General features: G+C 45.7%; 1 protein-coding gene across 1 annotated transcript in view; it reads right to left on the reverse strand.

The window, feature by feature from the left end:
- Positions 1-845: 845 nt before the first annotated feature.
- Positions 846-23,509, reverse strand: part of LOC117968588 (E3 ubiquitin-protein ligase DTX4-like) — a gene marked incomplete at its 5' end in the record, with an annotated part of 24,077 nt that continues 1,413 nt past the window's right edge. Inside the window, 8 exon segments of the mRNA XM_059021861.1 lie at positions 846-2,650; positions 4,357-4,446; positions 4,876-5,037; positions 5,347-5,505; positions 6,166-6,227; positions 6,684-6,845; positions 7,508-7,569; positions 12,739-13,465. Coding sequence (XP_058877844.1) covers positions 2,426-2,650; positions 4,357-4,446; positions 4,876-5,037; positions 5,347-5,505; positions 6,166-6,227; positions 6,684-6,845; positions 7,508-7,569; positions 12,739-13,465 — 1,649 coding nt within the window. The 3' untranslated portion in view covers positions 846-2,425.

Consider the following 23,509-nt stretch of genomic DNA (forward strand, 5'->3'; position numbering starts at 1 on the left):
CTCTATAGAATGAACTCCCTCAGCTTCATAAGAGGTAAAGAAAATTCATTTTAAAATCTTAAATATCTCATTTTAAAAGCGATTCTCACCGTTGGTTTAATAGAAAAGCTATAGGCGTGCCTCATACTGCGGACATAATTAAAACAATGTTTAGTTAATGCCTAAATTAGTGTTTATTATTATTATTATTATTATTATTATTATTATTTGCATTCAAAATTGCTGAGTTCAGAACTCTGAGCAAACTTGGCACAACAGCCCCACCTAGTGGATATCTTTGGTTGTCACATTCCCTCTTTCTAACTGGCTGCCCTCCCTCCCTCCCTCACCCTCTCCTTTTTATTCTCACTCCATCCCTTTCTCTAGTCTTTGGCTGTAAACTCTCCCTCTCTCACCATCACATCAACATTTCTAAAACTTTCTACACCTAACTTACCCAAAACTGTCCTACAATCATTGTGACTAGTTTTAGTATTGCAATGCACGTCACCAAACGCCATTCAACGCTTTAAATCGAAAACAAAATAACACTGTCTTTGAGACACAGTACATCGCTGCAGTATTCACTATGTCCACAAGGGGGAGGCGTTGTTTAAGCGGAAATACATTTCTGTCCCAAAGACAACTGGTTGGAAACGTACTGGGCGGCTGTATTGACAAACCTGAAATATTTTATTAGCTAGAATACCAAAACGGTGTATAAGCTGGGTGTCACGCTACAGCAGCTTCCCTCCCTCAACGGAGTGCTAGCAACAAATAGTTCCTCTTTTTAAAACAAACCCATATGTAGATTTCAACTGGGGGGAAAATGTCCACACACACATACATATACATATACATATACATATACATATATATATAGGCTCCGTGTTCCTTTTCTCTGACTGTTTGAAATGAATTGCATGGGTAGCCTATTAAAGTCATCAATTCAATTTGACCATCGCTAATTTGCCTGCCAATTTTCCTAGTTTTCCAGTGGCTTTGATTTCACATGCAGAACGAATCAAAACTACAGAAGCAATGTTTTTTTCTAATCAATTTCTTCACTGAAAAGTGAGCCACCCAAACATCAGACTGCTAAACATTCGACCTCCAGCTACTAGACAGACATTTATCTTTTTTTCATTTTACATTTTTTGTTCTCCGCATCTTACGAGAGAGAGAGAGAGAGAGAGAGAGAGAGAGAGAGAGAGAGAGAGAGAGAGAGAGAGAGAGAGGAGATGACGAAGAAGAAGAATTGGAAAACAAAGAGTCAGTTCTGTTACAGAGATACCTACAAAAGAAACATTTCATACGTTACAGTACAGGCTTAAAACCGGTCCTAAACTGGACCAAACTGGGGTGGACTGGATCTCAACTTGATATGGCAGTGATAGCGAAATATATAAAATAAAAAAAAGCAGCATTCACATAAAATCAGCAAGTATCCAATCACAGTTTTCATTTTCCGGATCAAGAATGCATCCTTCTCAAAACACACTTTTAAAAGCGCGTCTCTACCAACTTGAATTGCCGTCGGTCACTTCAGATACACAGACTAATTCACCGACGTTCTGAAGCCCATTATAACACTGCCATGGCAGTACCTCGCCTTGACACTAGATGGCACTGTGGTAACATCACACTCCCAATGCAAGGTATCGCTGTCAGGTTTATTAAATGGAATGGTCACGCAAGCCTAGCCCTATTGTGCTAGAGTACAGATTTATACAGATGCCATGTTGGGTAGCTGCTGTAGGGTTGTATATCAGTGTTCTACAGTGTGGCCTCGCCAGCATTGCCCTGCGTACAGTACAGCACAGCCAGGCTCTGCCCAGCGCACTAGATAACAACTTTATACAGATAAGTTACACTATATCAAGTATATGTTTTATCAGATTTAAAAACAGCCAATTAAAAACTCACAAGGATTTAAACCCGTTTTACAGAACACTGCATTGGAAGTGCAACGCAACCCTCCCACCACTAGGAGGCAGCGTTAATGCGAAGCCCCGAATATCAGAGGCCGTACCGAACTTCAGGTTAAGAAACAACGTACTGACCATACCACTTTGCGAGAACCGAGGGGTGCATGGTACAGAATGGGCCATAATCACCTGCTATAAACTGGAAGGGGGTTGTAGGGGAATACAACTAGACTGGACTGGACTGGTCTAAACTGGAATTACATTGTAACTGCAGTTGGACAGTACTGGAATTACATTGCAGGGATGGTAATACAACTCCTATTGCACAGCAGTGTCACCCATTCCAGGTTTTACTACCAGCTTGATCAGCCCCCAGTGTGTCTAGGTAACAAGCTCTGGAGTTTGTGTGTGAAACTCATGGTGGATGAAGCCGCCATGCAGTGGGAGTCTCATTCCCATCCCTGCTGTCCCGCTCTCTCCCAGCCCTGCTCTCCACTCTGCGTGGGCTCCCCCCTCCCTCATTCCCGGATGCTCTCCTCCGTGATGCCCTGGGCGCTCAGCTCCGCCAGCACGTTGTCCAGGTAGTTGGGATCGGGAAAGCCGTGCCCGGTGAGATTCGAGCCGAACTCCGTCTTGTGGTGGACTTCGTTCCAGATGACCGTGTCGGACTCTCCCGTGGTGCTGGAAACCCCCACGGTGAAGATCAACCGCCGATCCCAGGCAACCAGCAGCATCTTTAACACCTGAAACCAGAGAGAGACACGAGAGGGATGAGAGAGAGAGACACGAGAGGGATCAGAGAGAGAGAAACACGAGAGGGATCAGAGAGAGAAACACGAGAGGGATCAGAGAGAGAGAGAGAGGGATGAGAGAGAGAGACACGAGAGGGATCAGAGAGAGAGAAACACGAGAGGGATGAGAGAGAGAGAGAGAGGGATGAGAGAGAGAGAGAGATACACGAGAGGGATCAGAGAGAGAGAGAAACACGAGAGGGATCAGAGAGAGAGAGACACGAGAGGGATGAGAGAGAGAGAGAGAGAGGGATGAGAGAGAGAGAGAGATACACGAGAGGGATCAGAGAGAGAGAGAGACACGAGAGGGATCAGAGAGAGAAACACGAGAGGGATCAGAGAGAGAGAGAGAGGGATGAGAGAGAGAGACACGAGAGGGATCAGAGAGAGAGAAACACGAGAGGGATGAGAGAGAGAGAGAGAGGGATGAGAGAGAGAGAGAGATACACGAGAGGGATCAGAGAGAGAGAGAAACACGAGAGGGATCAGAGAGAGAGACACGAGAGGGATGAGAGAGAGAGACACGAGAGGGATCAGAGAGAGAGAAACACGAGAGGGATCAGAGAGAGAAACACGAGAGGGATCAGAGAGAGAGAGAGAGGGATGAGAGAGAGAGACACGAGAGGGATCAGAGAGAGAGAAACACGAGAGGGATGAGAGAGAGAGAGAGAGGGATGAGAGAGAGAGAGAGATACACGAGAGGGATCAGAGAGAGAGAGAAACACGAGAGGGATCAGAGAGAGAGAGACACGAGAGGGATGAGAGAGAGAGAGAGAGAGGGATGAGAGAGAGAGAGAGATACACGAGAGGGATCAGAGAGAGAGAGACACGAGAGGGATGAGAGAGAGAGAGGGATGAGAGAGAGAGAGACACGAGAGGGATCAGAGAGAGAGAGAGAAACACGAGAGGGATCAGAGAGAGAGAGACACGAGAGGGATGAGAGAGAGAGAGAGACACGAGAGGGATGAGAGAGAGAGACACGAGAGGGATCAGAGAGAGAGAAACACAAGAGGGATCAGAGAGAGACACGAGAGGGATCAGAGAGAGAGAAACACGAGAGGAATGAGAGAGAGAGAGAAACGAGAGGGATGAGAGAGAGACACGAGAGGGATGAGAGAGAGACACGAGAGGGATGAGAGAGAGAGCAACACGAGAGGGATCAGAGAGAGAGAAACACGAGGAATGAGAGAGAGAAACGAGAGGGATGAGAGAGACACGAGAGGGATGAGAGAGAGAGAGAGAAAGAGAGGGATAAGAGAGAGAGAAACACGAGAGGGATCAGAGAGAGAGAAAGAGAAACACAAGAGAGAGCGAGAGCAAGAAAGAAAGAAAGAAAGAAAGAAAGAAAGAAAGAAAGAAAGAAAGAAAGAAAGACAGACAGAGACAGAGAGAGAGACAGAGTTCTTTCAGCTCATCAGTGCCCTTCCGGTTCTGAGAAGCTGATTGGTCTCAGAACTTTGTCAAGTCGGGTCTTACAAGGGTCCACGTGATTCAGTCTTGACAACATGACTAGGTAACCCTCGACAGCCCCTTCCACCCCCCTCACCACTCCGTGTGAAGTAAAGGAGTCTCCTGCCCTCTGTTCTCCTAAGTCTCTCCTAAACAGACCCTGTGTCTGCTGGAGCCTGTGCTGCAGCGAGGTGCTGAAGAGGACTCACCTTGCGTCCCTTCTCATTGTCAGGGAGGTAGCAGTGTCGAGGGAATCCCCGTGCAGTGAAGGGCTTCCCCGGGTTTGTGTGTTCGGGTCCCTAGAGGGGGTAAGGGGAGGGAGGGAGAGAGAGAGAGAGAGAGAGAGAGAGAGAGAGAGAGAGAGAGAGAGAGAGAGAGAGATCAGTGCACAGTCACCACAATACAGCGCAGTACAGACAACTTTCCACAAGAGGGCAGCACACACACACACTAGAGAAATGCGCCTTCACCAGACTTTCCACCATGAAAAGAAATTTCATAAAAAAATTGGTAGAGTAGTATTTCATGTTAAGTACATGGGAAAACTACACAAGGCATGTAATTCAACATGTCTGCGTAACATTACTCAACAAGTTTCATTCGACTTTAGGAAGAAAAAGGAGTTCATTCTTTATGAACAAAAAAGTTTTGCTTCATCATCATCATCATCATCATCACCCTAAAGCTCCGACTCCGACTGTCCAATCAGGAGCAGGACGGGGTCTCACCTGAATCCCTGGAGGAATGTTGTAGATGACTCGGATGGTTCTGCAGTCGGGATGTCCCGGGAGGGAATGGGGGATGGCGTGGTACTCCATTTTGCCGGGGGGCTGGGTGCCTGTCTTCACCCCGTAGATAGTCTTACAGGTGGGACACTGCAGACTGCCATCCTGTAATGGGACAGGCACGGGTTAGAGACACACAGAGAGACACATATTAGAGAAGAGAATGCACGATACACTATTGGACTACCGGGGTTTAAATGAGACTCCCATTCCACAGCAGTGTGATCCATTCCTGGTTTCACTAGGAGTTTAATAATAACACACACCTGAGCTTGTTACCTAGACACACTGTGGGCTAATCAAGCTGGTAGTAAAACCTGGACTGGATCACACTGCTGTGCAATAGGAGTCCTGTTCCCATCCCTGCAATCCGAAACGACTGTGCTTGACCAACAGGCTCCTGTTCGGACCCACCTTGTTGCCATTGTTGTACATGGCCACCAGGCAGTGCAGGTGGTAGACATGGCCGCATTTGGTCAGCTTGCCCACCAGGTCTGGCTTGACCAGCGGCTGACCGGGAGCATTCTTGTAGCCGGATGGAGAGGCTAGCTTCTCCATACAGATAGTGCAGTCCTGAGAGGAAGAAGAGAGAGAGAGAGAGAGAGAGAATCTGTTATAATGCAAGTCCTAATGCCACCTGGTGGATGCATAATGACCTGCAGTTTCTTTGAATTAGCGGCTCCCTTATAAAACAGTTTCCACAACAAAGATAGCACAGCAAAGTCTAATACAGCACAGTGAAAGCATGGTAAAGCATCAGGAAGCATTGTAAAGCACAGAGAGGTCTGGTAAAGCATAGGGAAGCATTGTAAAGTGCAGAGAGGTCTGGTAAAGCATAGGGAAGCATTGTAAAGCACAGAGAGGTCTGGTAAAGCATAGGGAAGCATTGTAAAGCACAGAGAGGTGTGGTAAAGCATAGGGAAGCATTGTAAAGCACAGAGAGGTCTGGTAAAGCATAGGGAAGCATTGTAAAGCACAGAGAGGTCTGGTAAAGTATAGGGAAGCATTGTAAAGCACAGAGAGGTCTGGTAAAGCATAGGGAAGCATTGTAAAGCACAGAGAGGTCTGGTAAAGCATAGGGAAGCATTGTAAAGCACAGAGAGGTCTGGTAAAGTATACTAATAAAACCAGTGTAAACTATGCATAGTATAGCCATGGGAAGAGCATAAAAACTGCAAGACTGAATCTGAGACAGACGTGGACGGAGAGACAGAGACCGACGGACAGGCTCACCTCTTCTGGGGGGTTCCGCACTTTCTGAAGGTATTTCTTCACCACCTCCTCCGGAGTTTTACCTGGGGGAAAAAAAGACACGAAAACGACATGCTGTGAATTCTGGGAATTGAGAAAAAAAAGGTATCTGGTAAAAAATCTACTCTCACCTCACCACGCTCTGACCTGAATGGAGCAGAGGGTTAGGGTTGGGGTTGGGGTTGGGGTTGGGGATGGGGTGTGTTGTTCAGTGTTATAAAGCAGGGGTATTGCACACACTCAGAGCAGAGAGGGAGGGTTGGGGTGCGTAGTTCAGTATAATAAAGCTGGACTCTTGACCGGAGGGTCGTGGGTTCAATCCCAGGTGGGGGACACTGCTGCTGTACCCTTGAGCAAGGTACTTTACCTAGATTGCTCCAGTAAAAACCCAGCTGTATAAATGGGTAATTGTATGTAAAAATAATGTGATATATTGTAACAATTGTAAGTCGCCCTGGATAAGGGCGTCTGCTAAGAAATAAATAATAATAACGTCTCACCCTGGCGTGCCTGCTTCTTGCTGGTCTTGCGGCAGGAGGTTCCGATCCCCGGGACGGGCTTCATGTCGCTCTTGCTCACAGACGGGGGGTGCAGGACCAGTTTGGGGGGGCGGGTCAGACACACGGGCAGACCGGCCGCGCTCATCAGAATCCCTGTGATACCTGTCCACGCACACACATCTTTATTAACACCTTGACAGGTCTCAACACACACACAGAACAGTACTTAGAAAGACTAGCAATTAATAGTGAAGGTGCCTCTACATTCCGGTCAATGGGAGAATATCGCTGTGGCTGTAATCAAGTGGACTTCACGCTGAAAGTGATTCTGCTGTAACAAACTAAAAAATATCTTCTATTCATATTTTATCCTTGATCTTCTACTTTAAAAACATGATACCCCCCACTAAGCTTGCGAGCCAGACTTTCGGATAGCCCTGCACCCACCCACCCCTCCCCAATCATTGTTATCAACCAATCAGCTGCTGCTTCTCCTGTTGACTGACAGGCTTTGACCCAGAAGACACTGCTGTGGGTTACCCAGAAAGTTTTGACAGAGAACAAGGCTTTAAAAAAACCAGATAACTTTTCCTTCAACCTAAATCCATACCAGATATCAGGTTTTCAACTGAAAAAAATCCACACATACTCTAGAGCGAATGTGTGTCTCTCGATGCTGCACATTTTGAGACCCGTTTAGCCAATGGGATTGAAAACAGGCCCAGTGAGATTTCAGGTGTTAATTTTTACAGCTGCCATTATTTGCTTCGCTAATGAAGCTGGAACCGCGGTTTCAAAATCGAGGATCGCTGCAATTCTCTTACCTGCCAGCGCTGGGTGAACTGGACTGGAACCATTTAAGTTCTTTACTGGTACCGTGGGCACCCTGCAACACACAAAAACACATGCACTGAGCAAATGGGAGGACTGGGAAAATACCAGTGGTTGTTAGAATAGATTTGACAGAGACGTTCACCAGCATCAGATCGCCACTGATCTTCAGTGGCAACGCAGACAGACAGACAGAGGCACTACAATGACAATGCAATAATGGTTCTGTATTACACAGAGAGGCAATGGTAGCACAAGCACAGGAGACCCTATCATACTGTTAAGAAGGCTAATAAGAGGCGAGAGAATGGATTTTAAAGATGGTCAGCGCTCCTTTAAAAGGGAGGGACTGGTGATCATGTTAATAAAGCTAATAAGAGGCGAGAGAATGGATTTTAAAGATGGTCAGCGCTCCTTTAAAGGGAGGGGCCAGTGATCTTGTTAATAAAGCTAATAAGAGGCGAGAGAATGGATTTTAAAGATGGTCAGCGCTCCTTTAAAGGGATGGGCCAGTGATCATGTTAATAAAGCTAATAAGAGGCGAGAGAATGGATTTTAAAGATGGTCAGCGCTCCTTTAAAGGGAGGGACCGGTGATCATGTTAATAAAGCTAATAAAAGGTGAGAGAATGGATTTTAAAGATGGTCAGCGCTCCTTTAAAGGGAGGGACCAGTGATCATGTTAATAAAGCTAATAAGAGGTGAGAGAATGGATTTTAAAGATGGGCAGCGCTCCTTTGAAAGAGGATTTTATGAAATGCTTATAAAAACTATTAAGAGGCACAGCAATGGATTCAAAGCCTTGGTCAGCTCTCTGCGTCACCTGCTGTATATTTTGGTACACCATCGTGACAGACGTGCAAAACGTCAAAGTATGCCCCCCCCCTCCCCCCCTTCTAAGCCCCGGGGTATTAGAGCTCTGGAGATTATACACGCTTCAAAACATCCACCCTGATCCAATTACACACCAGCGTCAGAAAAACCCACACAGCGTGTGAACTGGCATGGGAGAAAGAACTGAAACCACTGAAGCGACTCTGTGCGGTCCACCTCCCCTCTCCCTGTCTGTCTGTCCCCTCACTAAACCAATAGCAGTGTCCAGTCCACCTCCATGTCCCTGTCTCTATACAACAACACTGCTGTCTGTCCCCTCACTAAACCAGCAGCAGAGTCCAGTCCACCTCCCTGTCCCTGTCTCTCATGGTGCAAGACTGCTGTCTGTCCCCTCAGTAAACTAACCGAAGTGAATCTATCCTGACTACCTACTTACAGTAAAAACAAGTCTGTCCAATCAATCATGATAGGAATCAGCCGCATTAAAATCTGAAAGCATAATTATTATTATTATTATTATTATTATTATTATTATTATTATTAATTGAAATGAAACTCACCGTAGCATTTGTATCACGGTCATTGTTATTTTTTTTTCTAAAGGAAACTTCTCTGATACAGAAAGCTGTAGTCCGAATGCTGGGTGACGCGTCAGAGATTTAACTCTCTTATAGCCTCTAACCCCGCCCACCCCCGTGACCTCATAGGGGCGGAGCCTAATCTCTAAGCAGGATAGACTCTCGGCTTAGCAACGCAGGGGCTCAAACCAGCATCCGAAGCAAGACGTGTTTACCTGGCCTATAAATACGTGTTCATCTTCAACATGCATTATCTCACCTCTTATTAGCTTTATTATCAGGATCACTGGCCCCTCCCTTTAAAGGAGCGCTGACCATCTTTAAAATCCATTCTCTCACCTCTTATTAGCTTTATTAACAGGATCACTGGCCCCTCCCTTTAAAAGAGCGCTGACCATCTTTAAAATCCATCCTCTCACCTCTTATTAGCTTTATTAACAGGATCACCGGCCCCTCCCTTTAAGGAGCGCTGACCATCTTTAAAATCCATTCTCTCACCTCTTATTAACATGATCACTTACATAAAGTTTCCAAGAGGAGGTCATTCAGCCCATCTTGCTCGTTTGGTTGTTAGTAGCTTATTGATCCCAGAATCTCATCAAGCAGCTTCTTGAAGGATTCCCGGGTGTCAGCTTCAACAACATTACAAGGCTATTTGTTTAATAAGACAATATATCCAATCAAATTAATTTCTGAAGTGATGCAGAAACGTCCACCAGGGGGCGTGCAACTCAATCTTATCTCTGTGAAAATGTGTGTGTGTGTTTTAACAGATATTTTTCCATTTACACAATTACAGTTGCACACACACACACAAACACACACACACACACACGCACTCACACACACACCTAGTGATCATGAAAAAAATAACACACCCACGATTTTCAAAAACTTTGACTCAGCGTATTAGCTAGGAAAGAAAAATAATGTTTCAAAATGATAAAGATTTTGTTTTTCAAAACTGCATGTTGACCTTTCTCTCACTGGTAGCTCAGATTGTGAATATGCAGGCTGTGGAGATGGCGAATGGAAGTCACTGACATGCTGGTTTATATTGCTGGGATGGGGGGGTGGATGATGTCACTGACAGGCTGGTTTGTATTGCTGGGATGGGGGGTGGATGATGTCACTGACGGGCTGGTTTATATTGCTGGGATGGGGGTGGATGATGTCACTGACAGGCTGGTTTATATTGCTGGGATGGGGGTGGATGATGTCACTGACAGGCTGGTTTGTATTGCTGGGATGGGGGGTGGATGATGTCACTGACGGGCTGGTTTATATTGCTGGGATGGGGGGTGGATGATGTCACTGACGGGCTGGTTTATATTGCTGGGATGGGGGGTGGATGATGTCACTGACGGGCTGGTTTGGTTAACTCTAAATGTATTTTAAATTGCTTGTTTGGATTCTTGTGTAAATATTTTCTTGTGGCTTGCTGGTTCACAGCTGTACTGAAGGCGCTGTGCTAGTCTCCGATACACAGTCCTGCGAATGTCACGCTTCAAGAGACCTCGAGAGATTCAGATGTCTGCTTACAAAAAAAGCCCTTCCATTATAAAGCACTGAGAGTTATGGTAAAGCATAGGGAAGCATTGCAAAGCACAGAGAGGTCTGGTAAAGCATAGGGAAGCATTGTAAAGCACAGAGAAGTCTGGTAAAGCATAGGGAAGCATTGTAAAGCACAGAGAGGTCTGGTAACGCATAGGGAAGCATTGTAAAGCACAGAGAGGTCTGGTAACGCATAGGGAAGCATTGTAAAGCACAGAGGTATGGTAAAGCATAGTGAAGCATTGTAAAGCACAGAGAGGTCTGGTAAAGCATAGGGAAGCATTGTAAAGCACAGAGAGGTCTGGTAAATAAGATTAATAAGCATGGTAAACCAGGGTAGTAAATGCAACAGGAGTCTTATCCCCATCCCTGCAAAGCAGATGGTATTTTGAGGGGTTGCATTTGAGGGACGGCCTGATCAGTGGTGTAAAGAAGGGACAGACTCTTACACAGGTGTCCTCTAGCAGGGTCCTGTGTGTGAGTGGGGGCGGTCTCTTGCCCAGGTGTCCTTTAGCAGGGTCATTCTGGGACAGACAGTGTTTACCCTGCAGTGTCTCTTGGGCTGGATTAAACTGAACAGATTCTTGCAGACGAAGGCGGCTCTCTGTGCGATTCCCAGCATGCAGAGCCGCGGAATACAACACCAGACAGACCTGCACTGATCCCTCACGAGACTGGGCTTGTTATAGCAAGAGGCTTGCAGGCTATTCTGAACTGCCTCGCACCCACAAACATCTCCCTCCCAGTCCCTCCTCAGCTCCACTAGAGCCACACTGCCTCCCTCCCTCCCAGTCCCTCCTCAGCTCCACTAGAGCCACACTGCTTCCCTCCCTCCTCAGCTCCACTAGAGCCACACTGCTTCCCTCCCTCCCAGTCCCTCCTCAGCTCCACTAGAGCCACACTGCTTCCCTCCCTCCTCAGCTCCACTAGAGCCACACTGCTTCCCTCCCTCCCAGTCCCTCCTCAGCTCCACTAGAGCCACACTGCTTCCCTCCCTCCCAGTCCCTCCTCAGCTCCACTAGAGCCACACTGCTTCCCTCCCTCCCAGTCCCTCCTCAGCTCCACTAGAGCCACACTGCTTCCCTCCCTCCCAGACCCTCCTCAGCTCCACTAGAGCCACACTGCTTCCCTCCCTCCTCAGCTCCACTAGAGCCACACTGCTTCCCTCCCTCCCAGTCCCTCCTCAGCTCCGCTAGAGCCACACTGCTTCCCTCCCTCCCAGTCCCTCCTCAGCTCCACTAGAGCCACACTGCTTCCCTCCCTCCCAGTCCCTCCTCAGCTCCACTAGAGCCACACTGCTTCCCTCCCTCCCTCCCAGTCCCTCCTCAGCTCTAACATCCTAGATAGATGTGTTTTGTGTGTGTGTGGGGGGGTGGGGTGCAAGGGGGGGCGCAACCATCTGTCCTGTCTAGAAACCCCTCAGGGATTCAATGCACATTCCTTTGCAGTACTGTGTGTTTGTGGTTTTGTTTAGTATTTTTTTTTAACCTCGACTGCAATATTTTCTCCCTTGAATCTCCTTCAGTGCCTATGGAGGCATTGTGCTGTAAATCAGTCTAGGTTTTAGTCACCATGGAAACCAGGGAGGAGCCCATCCCCCCTCCCTAGCAGCTGCAAGGAGAAAAAAAAAATCTTGACAAAGGTTGCCGTGGAAACGAGACCTGCACAAACACAACGCTGGGAGAGCAGCCTGGGAGGCAGAATGAGGGAGAGGCAGGAGGGAGCGAGGGAGGGGGGCCCTTTATTAAGAGTTTCATTTAAATTGGGGGGGACAAAAGTAGTTGGGAACAATACAGGACAGACAGTCACATGGCAGGCTGATTTGGGGCTACAGAAGGGAAAGACAGCAGAGAGAGACAGCGGGGGAGCACCGGTGACCTCGATCCAGCATGACATCATCGCTAGCCAATCACAGCACTGCAATCACAGCATGACTATCCCAATACACCCTGGGATCCTTGAAGAAGCTGCTTGATGAGATTCTGGGATCAATAAGCTACTAACAACCAAACGAGCAAGATGGGCCGAATGGGGCCTCCTCTCGTTTGTAAACTTTCTTATGTTCTTGTGTTTGTCGCTGTCTCACTGTGTCAACCCGATCGCAAACCTCTTTATAAAAACCAGAACTGAAGAACAGCTACTAAACTCTCAAAAAAAAAAAACAGCTCAACATATAACCAAAAATCACTACAGCAAACATTCATAAAAAAACCCAAAAACCTTTTTTTACCTGCCCGTCCCCACCCTTTGCCCTCTTACCCCGAAGCGATGAGGGCGCGGGACTGCGCCATGGCAATCCTCTGGAGCGCAGGGCGGCTCAGCGTGGCGAGACCGGCACGGGACAGGGTGCCTGTGCTGGCTGCGGGAGCCTTAACCGCCCTGGGGCTGAGCGGACCAGCGGAAGACAGGACAGGGGCGCTGGCGCTGGCAGATCCGCGAGTCCCTCCTGCAGCAGCGGCGAGAGAGGAAGACCTGGGGCTCCCGTTCCTGGCTCCCAGGCTGGGGCTCCCTTTGCCTTTGCGACCCTGCGGGCTGAGAGTAGAGGCGGCAGTAGCTGCTGCCTTAACGCTCATCACCAAAAGGCACTGCTGGCAGTTGCAGGGAGGCTGTGGGGTGGTGGGGGTAATGTTGGCGCTGCTGCTTGCTCCTCCCGCTGTGCCAGTCCCAGCGGCGGGCCAGGACTGGGATTTGGGCAGGGTCCCGCTCACTAACGGGTAAGCCACGTCCAGCCTGCGTTGGATGCGTCGTCTCCTCTGAGTCTGGCGGTTGACCTGGCTCATGGAGGTGAAGTCAATGATGTAGCAGAAGCCGATGGGGGTCAGGTCCAGCCAGGGCTGCTGCCTGTCCCGGGCCGCCTGGATGGGGATCCCGATCTCCATGTCATAGGGGGTCCACGAGCCGGAATCGTTCTCCCATTCCCAGACCACGCCCTGCCCCGGGGCCGACGTGGGGTCATAGAAACTGCGGCGGACGGGACGCAACGTGCCTGGGGGGGGGAGAGAGAGAGAGAGAGAGAGTTGCTTTAATTTTATTTAAAAACAAGGAAAGTGCTTTTCCCCATGGTATTACTCTGCATTCACCATAGCTTTTAATATGCTTTACCAGACCTCTCTGTGCTTTACAATGCTTCCCTGTGCTTTACCAGACCTCTCTGTGCTTTACAATGCTTCCCTATGCTTTACCAGACCTCTCTGTGCTTTACAATGCTTCCCTATGCTTTACCAGACCTCTCTGTCCTTTACAATGCTTCCTTATGCTTTACCAGACCTCTCTGTGCTTTACAATGCTTCCCTATGCTTTACCAGACCTCTCTGTTCTTTACAATGCTTCCTTATGCTTTACCAGACCTCTCTGTGCTTTACAATGCTTCCCTATGCTTTACCTGACCTCTCTGTGCTTTACAATGCTTCCCTATGCTTTACCACACCTCTCTGTGCTTTACAATGCTTCCCTATGCTTTACCAGACCTCTCTGTGCTTTACAATGCTTCCCTATGCTTTACCTGACCTCTCTGTGCTTTACAATGCTTCCCTATGCTTTACCACACCTCTCTGTGCTTTACAATGCTTATCTATGCTTTACCAGACCTCTCTGTGCTTTACAATGCTTCCCTATGCTTTACCAGACCTCTCTGTGCTATATTACACTTGGCTGTGCTTTTACTAAACTTTTCCAAGGGATTATATACAGCAATATGCTATCTGCATCAATAAAACCTTATTAAAAGAAAGAGAGAGAGAAAGAATTCTATAGTATTACAACCTGTCAGAAAACACTTCAACGGACTCAGTTTTCAATATTTTCTTTGCTTGTTTTCATCACTTCAAGAATTAAAACTCCTGGTCAGAACCCTTTAACTGCATTCTAAAAAAAAAAACCTAAAAACTTTAAAATCGGAACAGACAGACCCTCCTACACCCCCTCCTCGACCCGAACGGGGGTCTGTATTGTTCTCCAGCCCGCCTCCCTCTCCCTGGGAAAAATATGTGAAGAAAGAGAACTGTCAATGAAAGACGTATTGATGCATTCATAGAGCTGTCTGCGGAGAGAGGGGAGAAGAAGGGGAGAGAGAGGAGGGGAGTGAGGGGGTCCATCATCCTAGACAGAGGATTTGGGGGAGGGGGCTGTGGTCGTCTATGGTCGCGTTTCTCTTCATCAAGCGATCATCCTTATGCCAGACTGGACAGCAAATAAAGCCCGTAGAACTCCTAGAAGCATCTGCTAATGCAAATACTAATACTGTGTGTGTTTCAAAGAGTCTATTATTATTATTATTTATTTCTTAGCTGACGCCCTTATCCAGGGCGACTTACAATTGTTACAAGACATCACATTATTTTTACATACAATTACCCATTTATATAGTTGGGTTTTTACTGGAGCAATCTAGGTAAAGTACCTTGCTCAAGGGTACAACAGCAGTGTCCCCCACCTGGGATTGAACCCACGACCCTCCGGTCAAGAGTCCAGAGCCCTAACCACTACTCCACACTGCCGCCCCTGTATGTTTAGAAACCTGTAAATTCAACGACAAACGTTTCCACTAGAACTATTTCTCTGTGTCTCCAGTGTAAATTCAATGACAAACATTAATAAGGCTAATAAGAGGTGAGAGAATGGATTTTAAAGATGGTCAGCGCTCCTTTAAAGGGAGGGGCCGGTGATCATGTTAATGAAGCTAATAAGAGGTGAGAGAATGGATTTTAAAGACGGTCAGCGCTCCTTTAAAGGGAGGGGCCGGTGATCATGTTAATAAAGCTAATAAGAGGTGAGAGAATGGATTTTTAAAGATGGTCAGCGCACCTTTAAAGGGAGGGGCCGGTGATCATGTTAATAAAGCTAATAAGAGGTGAGAGAATAGATTTTAAAGACGGTCAGCGCTCCTTTAAAGGGAGGGGCCGGTGATCCTGTTAATAAAGCTAATAAGAGGTGAGAGAATGGATTTTAAAGATGGTCAGCGCTCCTTTAAAGGGAGGGGCCGGTGATCATGTTAATAAAGCTAATAAGAGGTGAGAGAATGGGTTGCACGTTTTAATTAAGGCTCTTGATGTGTAAATGCGATGGCTTTTGTTTGTGAAATGTGGCTAGCAGATCATTCAGGGCTCGTGTATTGCGACTGGGAGCCGTGTTATTTGCTCTCTTTGATGTGCTGTTTACAGTGCAGGCAGATTGTTTTATTCAATGCTCCATTGTGTTGCAAAAGGGGGCTATTGCAGCTTTCTAATTGCAAGCGTATTTTGCTGGTTGAACTGGCTTTAAAAAGTCTTTGTCTGTCACTAGTGTCGGGACACTCATACAAAGTGTACCATGCCATTTTGTGCTTGACTATCCTTTCCCATGCCTCCCTGTGCTTTACAATGCTTCCCTATGCTTTACCAGACCTCTCTGTGCTTTACAATGCGTCCCTATGCTTTACCAGACCTCTCTGTGCTTTACAATGCGTCCCTATGCTTTACCAGACCTCACTGTGTTTTACAATGCTTCCCTATGCTTTACCAGACCTCTCTGTGCTTTACAATGCTTCCCTATGCTTTACCAGACCTCTCTGTGCTTTACAATGCTTCCCCATGCTTTACTAGACCTCTCTGTGCTTTACAATGCTTCCCTATGCTTTACCAGACCTCTCTGTGCTTTACAATGCTTCCCTATGCTTTACCAGACCTCTCTGTGCTTTACAATGCTGCCCTATGCTTTACCAGACCTCTGTGTGCTTTACAATGCTTCCCTATGCTTTATCACACCTCTCTGTGCTTTACAATGCTTCCCTATGCTTTACCACACCTCTCTGTGCTTTACAATGCTTCCCTATGCTTTGCCAGACCTCTCTGTGCTTTACAATGCTTCCATATGCTTTACTGAACTTTATTACATCTTGCTGTGCATTCACTGTGGGAAACTGGCAAAAGTGGTATACAGGTAAACATAAAGCATGGTACATATCAATGTGTTCTCCGATACTTGGAAAACGTGTTTTGGGCTTTAAACACGTGACTCCCCACCACGTGATACTTCACACAGAACGACACAATGCTGGGGTCTGTACGGTATTCCACAGGGGTTGCGTTCGCGGAGATGATTCTGCGCAGATGAATCTGACCAATTTAGTCACTGATCTTCTAAGAATGATCTCCGTGAACGCATCCATTGGCTGAATTGGTCCGATTCTGCACATAATGATATCCGTGAACGCATCCAGGAGTACTGACTCCTCAATGGGGGCAAATTTTATATATTATATATAGTTTGATTGAAAAAGTCTGGGTTGCGGTTTGTCAGATGAATAAATTAAGCATGACCGAGCGTGTTCAAATCACAGGTCTTAATTCTCAGAATGTGTCATTAACATCCAGCCCCCCTGGCTATAAATAAAAAAAAAAAACGTAATAGCATAGAACAAGTAAAGGCAGGGAATCGCTGTAACCCTTTCGTGAAGATAATATTGCAAACAGACGAAAAATAAAAGTCGTTTTGGTCACGGGAATAAATATACTGCGCATTGAAACGTGTATTGTTTCTTCCCATTGATTTGTATGAAGCCGGCGTGCGTTGGCTTTCAATTCGTTAGACTGCGAGAATGTGTGTTTTTGTGGTCGCTTTGCTCAGCCGCAGGGTCGTGGTTTAACGGTCCAGTTGTTTTTTATTGAGCCAGATCACCTGGCTGTAATTAACAGGCACTTATTTAAACAGGGCTGCCAGGCGTGTCGGGGTGGTCTGCGTGAAAGCCAAGATCGGAGAGGAGATCGGAGTGCGCAAGACCCAGAAACGCACAGTGTTTTACACGGATGTGTTTTGGATAACTGGTAAAGGGGCTCAGCCGTCCAGTTTATTACTTTAGAAACTTGAGGGAAGTTTAGTTAACGGTGCCAAAGTGGAATTAGGGTTAGTTAGTTATTATTATTATTATTATTATTATTATTATTATTATTATTATATTTTATGTAGCTGACAAACGAGAGGAGGCCCCATTCAGCCCATCTTGCTCGTTTGGTTGTTAGTAGCTTATTGATCCCAGAATCTCATCAAGCAGCTTCTTGAAGGATCCCAGGATGTCAGCTTCAACAATATTAAATAAATAAATTAATTAATGAATATACAGGCACCGTCCTGTTTAATTTCACCGGTTGTGAGAGTTTTTTCGTTTTACACAAGGTTTCTTAAAAAGTGGCAAGTTTACTCCGGATTGACACAATTATATAAAGATTAGCAGTTTTTTTTTTAAATCCTTCACCACACCACGAGATCTCCGCGCTTTGGAGCTGTTAATGGGATTGGACATATTTAAGATCTTTAGGAATGAAAATTCTCTGTCTAACACATTTCGTTAAGTTTCAGATTTCTCACCGTTTTAAAAGTTGCCTTTTTTTTCGAATCTTCTCTTCCCTATCCAATGAAAAAGAAAACTTACAACGTTCCTAAATTCACTTGTTTCATAATTTCCCCTTTCCCCCCAAACTAATAACATGTTTTACCTAAAAAACAGCTACTTTTATTTCTAAGTTTCTCAACCCTGTATTGACCATTTCTGCATCCCATAAAGCTACAACCCTTAACTACACCTTTATACTAACTACTATTATTATTATTATTATTATTATTATTATTATTAAAAATCCTACCTCACAATCCAGAATCTTTCGTACGCAGAACATTGTGTTGATGGACAAATCACAAAAAAGCGTTTTGTACAAGAAATGGAATCTAGTGACAAACTATTATTAAAATTAATTTTAGCAGACTCTTTTTATCCAAAAACGACCAACAGAGACTCTGATCCTGGAAATGAATTCCAGTCCTGGTCTTTATTCCAACAAGGTCTTGAATGAGTTAGCAGCTTCAATCAACTACATTATAGAACCGGGTTGGAGTAAAAACCTGGACTGGATTAGATCTTGAGGGCGAGAGTTGAGTACCGCTGGACTAGAGAGGTGAACTCTGCATCATCAACAACTGCTGCTGCTGCTGCAGAGTCACTTCCAATAGGAGCTCGTTTGTTTGACGTCTCATCCTGAAGGACGGAGCACAAGGAGGTTCAGTGACTTGCTCAGGGTCACACACACACACACAGGGAGTCAGTGGCTGCTGCAGAGTCACTTCCAATAGGAGCTCGTTTGTTTGACGTCTCATCCTGAAGGACGGAGCACAAGGAGGTTCAGTGACTTGCTCAGGGTCACACACACACACAGGGAGTCAGTGGCTGCTGCAGAGTCACTTCCAATAGGAGCTCGTTTGTTTGACGTCTCATCCTGAAGGACGGAGCACAAGGAGGTTCAGTGACTTGCTCAGGGTCACACACACACAGGGAGTCGGTGGCTGCTGCAGAGTCACTTCCAATAGGACCTGGGTTTTACATCTCATCAGAAGCATCCTTTACAGGGTTTAAATCATGATGGAGTACAATCCCTCCTCCCTTGTATACTAAAGAAGAGGGGTTTGGGAGTGAGGTGGGGGGGGGGGGGCAGTGTCTGCCCGAATCTTGTATTTAGCAGGACAGCTGCTGTTCTCCATTGTTCTCTGGGGGTCTGTGGGCTGGGCTTGAGATCGGAGGGTCTCTCCTCGATCCCACACTCCCTGCCGAAAATCAATAGCCCTTTAAGCCATTGGCATTGATAAGCGCCAGCCTCTCCTCTCCCCTTCTAAACCAGCTGGTCCCCTAACTGGAATTCCACTGTGACCCCCACTCCCTTACAAGGGACAGGTCAAAGGTTCAAGGTCATGGGGCAGGGGGAGGGGGTTGAGGCAGCTGGCGTTGCCCCCTCCCCTCCTCAAACAAAAGGCTACATTTGCATAAACTGTGTTGGAATTCTCCTATTGAAAAATATAGGTGAAGGAAAGGCAGAGTAGAAATCACAGTCTCCACACACACACACACACACACACACACACGTTACTGTATCTGACTTCTCAGCAGGACAAGCTGAGACTGTTGAGGAGTCTCAAGTAGGCAACGTGCGAATCTCAGCTGAGCAATTAAATTCACACCCCTGTCAGACACCCCAGACTCACACATTAGCAGGATGATTACCGCACGCTAAACACCAGAGGAAACTCACAGGAAGCCAGGCAGAGGAACGTCAGGTTATTGATCACCACGGCTTTGATCAGGCATTCGGTGATCGATTCATGATTCTGGTGGCCTGTTTACAGCTTCATATTAGAGTTGAGAGTTGCAGAGCGGTTTGATCCATTCCTGGTTTTACTGCAAGTTATTATTATTATTTGTTTATTTAGCAGACACCTTTATCCAAGGCGACTTACAGAGACTAGGGTGTGTGAACTATGCATCAGCTGCAGAGTCACTTACAACTACGTCTCACCTGAAAGACGGAGCACAAGGAGGTTAAGTGACTTGCTCAGGGTCACACAATGAGTCAGTGGCTGAGGTGGGATTTGAACCGGAGACCTCCTGGTTACAAGCCCTTTTCTTTAACCACCAGACCACACAGCCTCTTATAATAATAATAAGACTATAGTTTAATAATCAGACACACCTGAGCTTGCTTAATAAGACACACCTGAGCTTGTTAGCTAGACACACTAGGGCTGATCAAGCTGGTAGTAAAACCTGGACTGGGTGACACTGCTGTGCAATAGGAGTCTTATTCCCAACCCCTTATTATATTACTAGCAATATGCATGTTTTCTGCAGTTTTTTTTTAAATTGTAAGTTGTTTAAGACTAAAGATTAAAGCACAAAGCAGTCTGACATTTTCACACACGAGTGTGTTTCTATATCACTGATTACTGAGTGGAAATTGAAATTCACGCCCAGAGGTGTTTTCATGCAGGTGGGTAGATAAAGGATATCAATGACTAATCTTGAGCTGTGCCAACACATTTTACACACTGCTGTAGACACTTGAAATGTGTGTGTGTGTGTGCCAGTGTCGTAAAACAATCAAATCCAGCTTCAGCTGATCAGGGTAAAGGTCAATCTGATCAAAGCGATGTTTTGTAAGAAAGCTCACAGCAAGTTAAAGCAGGTAAATAATTATACACAGTCTACAGCTGTGGCCAAAAAAGTTTTGCATCAACTAGAATTTTAGGATTCAGAGATCTTTTTTTTTTTTTTAAAAAAAACTACTATTGAACATAATTCAGATATTTTATTTAACATCATGTAATCAAAGAAAAACTACAAAAAGTCATAACAGAAGTACAGCTGAATTTCATGTTAGATTTTTAAATGTCACAGGTCTCAGTTTTTCGTGAAGCATGTGGAAAACTATACAAAGCTGTGGTATGTAATTGCACATGTTAACGTGGCATTATTGAGCAGGTTTCATTCGACTTCATGAAGCAGAACCAGTTCATTCTATAGGGGGGACGATGCTGAACTTTTGGCCATTATTTGAAAGTATATGGAAGACTGTAGCATAGAATCTGAATAAGGCAAAACTAATGTAACTATTACTAAGCCACTGACTCCCTGTGTGTATGTGACCCTGAGCAAGTCACTGAACCTCCTTGTGCTCCGTCCTTCAGGATGAGACGTCAAACAAACAAGCTCCTATTGGAAGTGACTCTGCAGCAGCCACTGACTCCCTGTGTGTGCGTGACCCTGAGCAAGTCACTGAACCTCCTTGTGCTCCGTCCTTCAGGATGAGACGTCAAACAAACAGGCTCCTATTGGAAGTGACTCTGCAGCAGCCACTGACTCCCTGTGTGTGTGTGTGACCCTGAGCAAGTCACTGAACCTCCTTGTGCTCCGTCCTTCAGGATGAGTCGTCAAACAAACGAGCTCCTATTGGAAGTGACTCTGCAGCAGCAGCAGTTGTTGATGATGCAGAGTTCACCCCCCTAGTCTCTGGAAGTCGCTTTTGATAAAAGTGTCTGCTAAATGACTTAATAACAACACCAACACCACCACCAACTGCAGACAGACAGACAGACAGACAGACAGAGCCCCACAATCCTGTTCAGTTTGACGCTACAATAAACAAAAGCACACCTAGCTGGCAGACCAGTTGGTTTACATTCCCCCCCCCCTCCAAAAGGCAGTATAAACGTCAGATACATTTCCTCTCCAGGCTTGGATCTGCCAGCTCCAGTTTAAACAGTAACCCGCCTTCTGAAGCAAACAAATGCGACTCACCACAGACACACTAAATCAACATTGAGAAAATCACATTCCTGCACCGCGTCAAAATCATTAGGGACTCCGAGAGCAGACAGCTGTAGCTCACAGCGCTGGAGCGCACAGATGCCAAACCCATCGAGGCGTTTTCTAAACGGACAATAGGAAACTGCGTTGACTTTTTTTTTTTGGTTTGTTTTACTGCATACATTAGACTGGAGAGAGAGAGAGAGAGAGAGAGAGAGAGAGAGAGAGAGAGAGAGAGAGAGAGAGAGGAGAGAGAGAGAGAAACTTGCTGTCCTCCTAGGGGAGAGAAACTCAGAGAAACTTGCTGTCCTCCTAGGGGAGGGACACACAGCTCCACTGGCTGCCAAATATGTAGCCACCTGCCACAACCTGAGGGGCACGCAGTGACATGGCACAATTTAATAGTTTCAATATTATTATTTTAATATTTCAATTTCTGTATTATTATTATTTATCTTCTATTGTATTTATTATTATTGTGTTACCATTGTTCCTTGTTTGTATATAGATGCATCTGTTCATAATATGTATGTATTTGCTTTGGCAACACTGTGGAAAATAAGTCATGCCAATAAAGCACTTTGAATTGAAAATTGAATTGAATTGAGAGAGAGAGAGAGAGAGAGAGAGAGACGTTGATAATAATAATAATAATAATAATAATAATAATAATAATAATAATAATAATACATTGTATTACTGAGTGTAACTTTAAAACGCTTATTTGTCACACTTTTCAAACACGTCACTGCGTTTAGAATTCTAAACGCGTTTAGGATTTAAAACGCTCCGTGATGTTTTATTTTGTAAACTCTTGGACGCGTTTATGACTTATAACACTTTTTAAACATTCGTACGCGTTTATAACCGGGCTGCTGTTTGAAATCTAAAACATCAAACTTAACAAAAACGGCGCAGATTAAAACACATAACGTTGAACAATTAATTTAGAGTTCCACGTGACTAAACACCAGCGCGACAGCTGATGACGTATCAACACCGCTGTTTAGGAATAGAACGCTTCTATTTCACTCTGTCGCGCCGTTCAGATATTAAACGCGTCGCGCGTTCTGGGGTTTTTAGGCCTAATGTTAGCCACTGTATGCATTAGTGTTTGAAGACACAGACTGACATACCCACACGTGTTGTTTTCCACACACGCATGTACGCTACAGGCACACTGTACCGTGCTGAATGCGTCTACCGCATGAACTTCCAACATCTGCGCCCTGCCCAGGCTCGTATCAAGGCTGGGGTTTGAATGCCACTATATAAACGCTGTGCACAAGCCCACACAGACCAATGGGTAACGTATTGCATTGCACTGAGAGAGGACGATGGGAATCTACAAGGACACAGAGCCGGCTGCTTTATATATCAATGGAAAATGATGTTATACAGTCACATCATAGGAATAGTGATTTACAATAGCCGAAGAGGATACAGTAGGGGCAGCAGTGTGGAGTAGGGGTTAGGGATCTGGACTCTTGACCGGAGGGTCGTGGGTTCAATCCCAGGTGGAGGAACACTGCTGCTGCTGTACCCTCGAGCAAGGTACTTTACCTAGATTGCTCCAGTAAAAACCCAACTGTATAAATGGGTAATTGTATGTAAAAATAATGTGATATCTCGTAACAATTGTAAGTCGTCCTGGATAAGGGCGTCTGCTCAGAAATAATTAATAATAAACAGTATTTACTGTTTGAAAGCGTGTGCCGCAGCAATAAAATTGTTAATAACATAAATAAATAACAAATTGTTAATACAACATACATAAAGAATAATGATTTTCATACATGAGAGTAGATGTTAAAACTTCATGCTGATTTGAACTCGGCTCTCGCTAAGATAAGCACCAACTAAGACGCAGCTTTACAGAAAACTCATGTGATCCACCTGTGTCTCCATCCATTTACGCTTCCTTCCATA

Source organism: Acipenser ruthenus, unplaced genomic scaffold (genome assembly GCF_902713425.1).
Source record: "Acipenser ruthenus unplaced genomic scaffold, fAciRut3.2 maternal haplotype, whole genome shotgun sequence".
NCBI classification, from domain to species: domain Eukaryota; kingdom Metazoa; phylum Chordata; class Actinopteri; order Acipenseriformes; family Acipenseridae; genus Acipenser; species Acipenser ruthenus.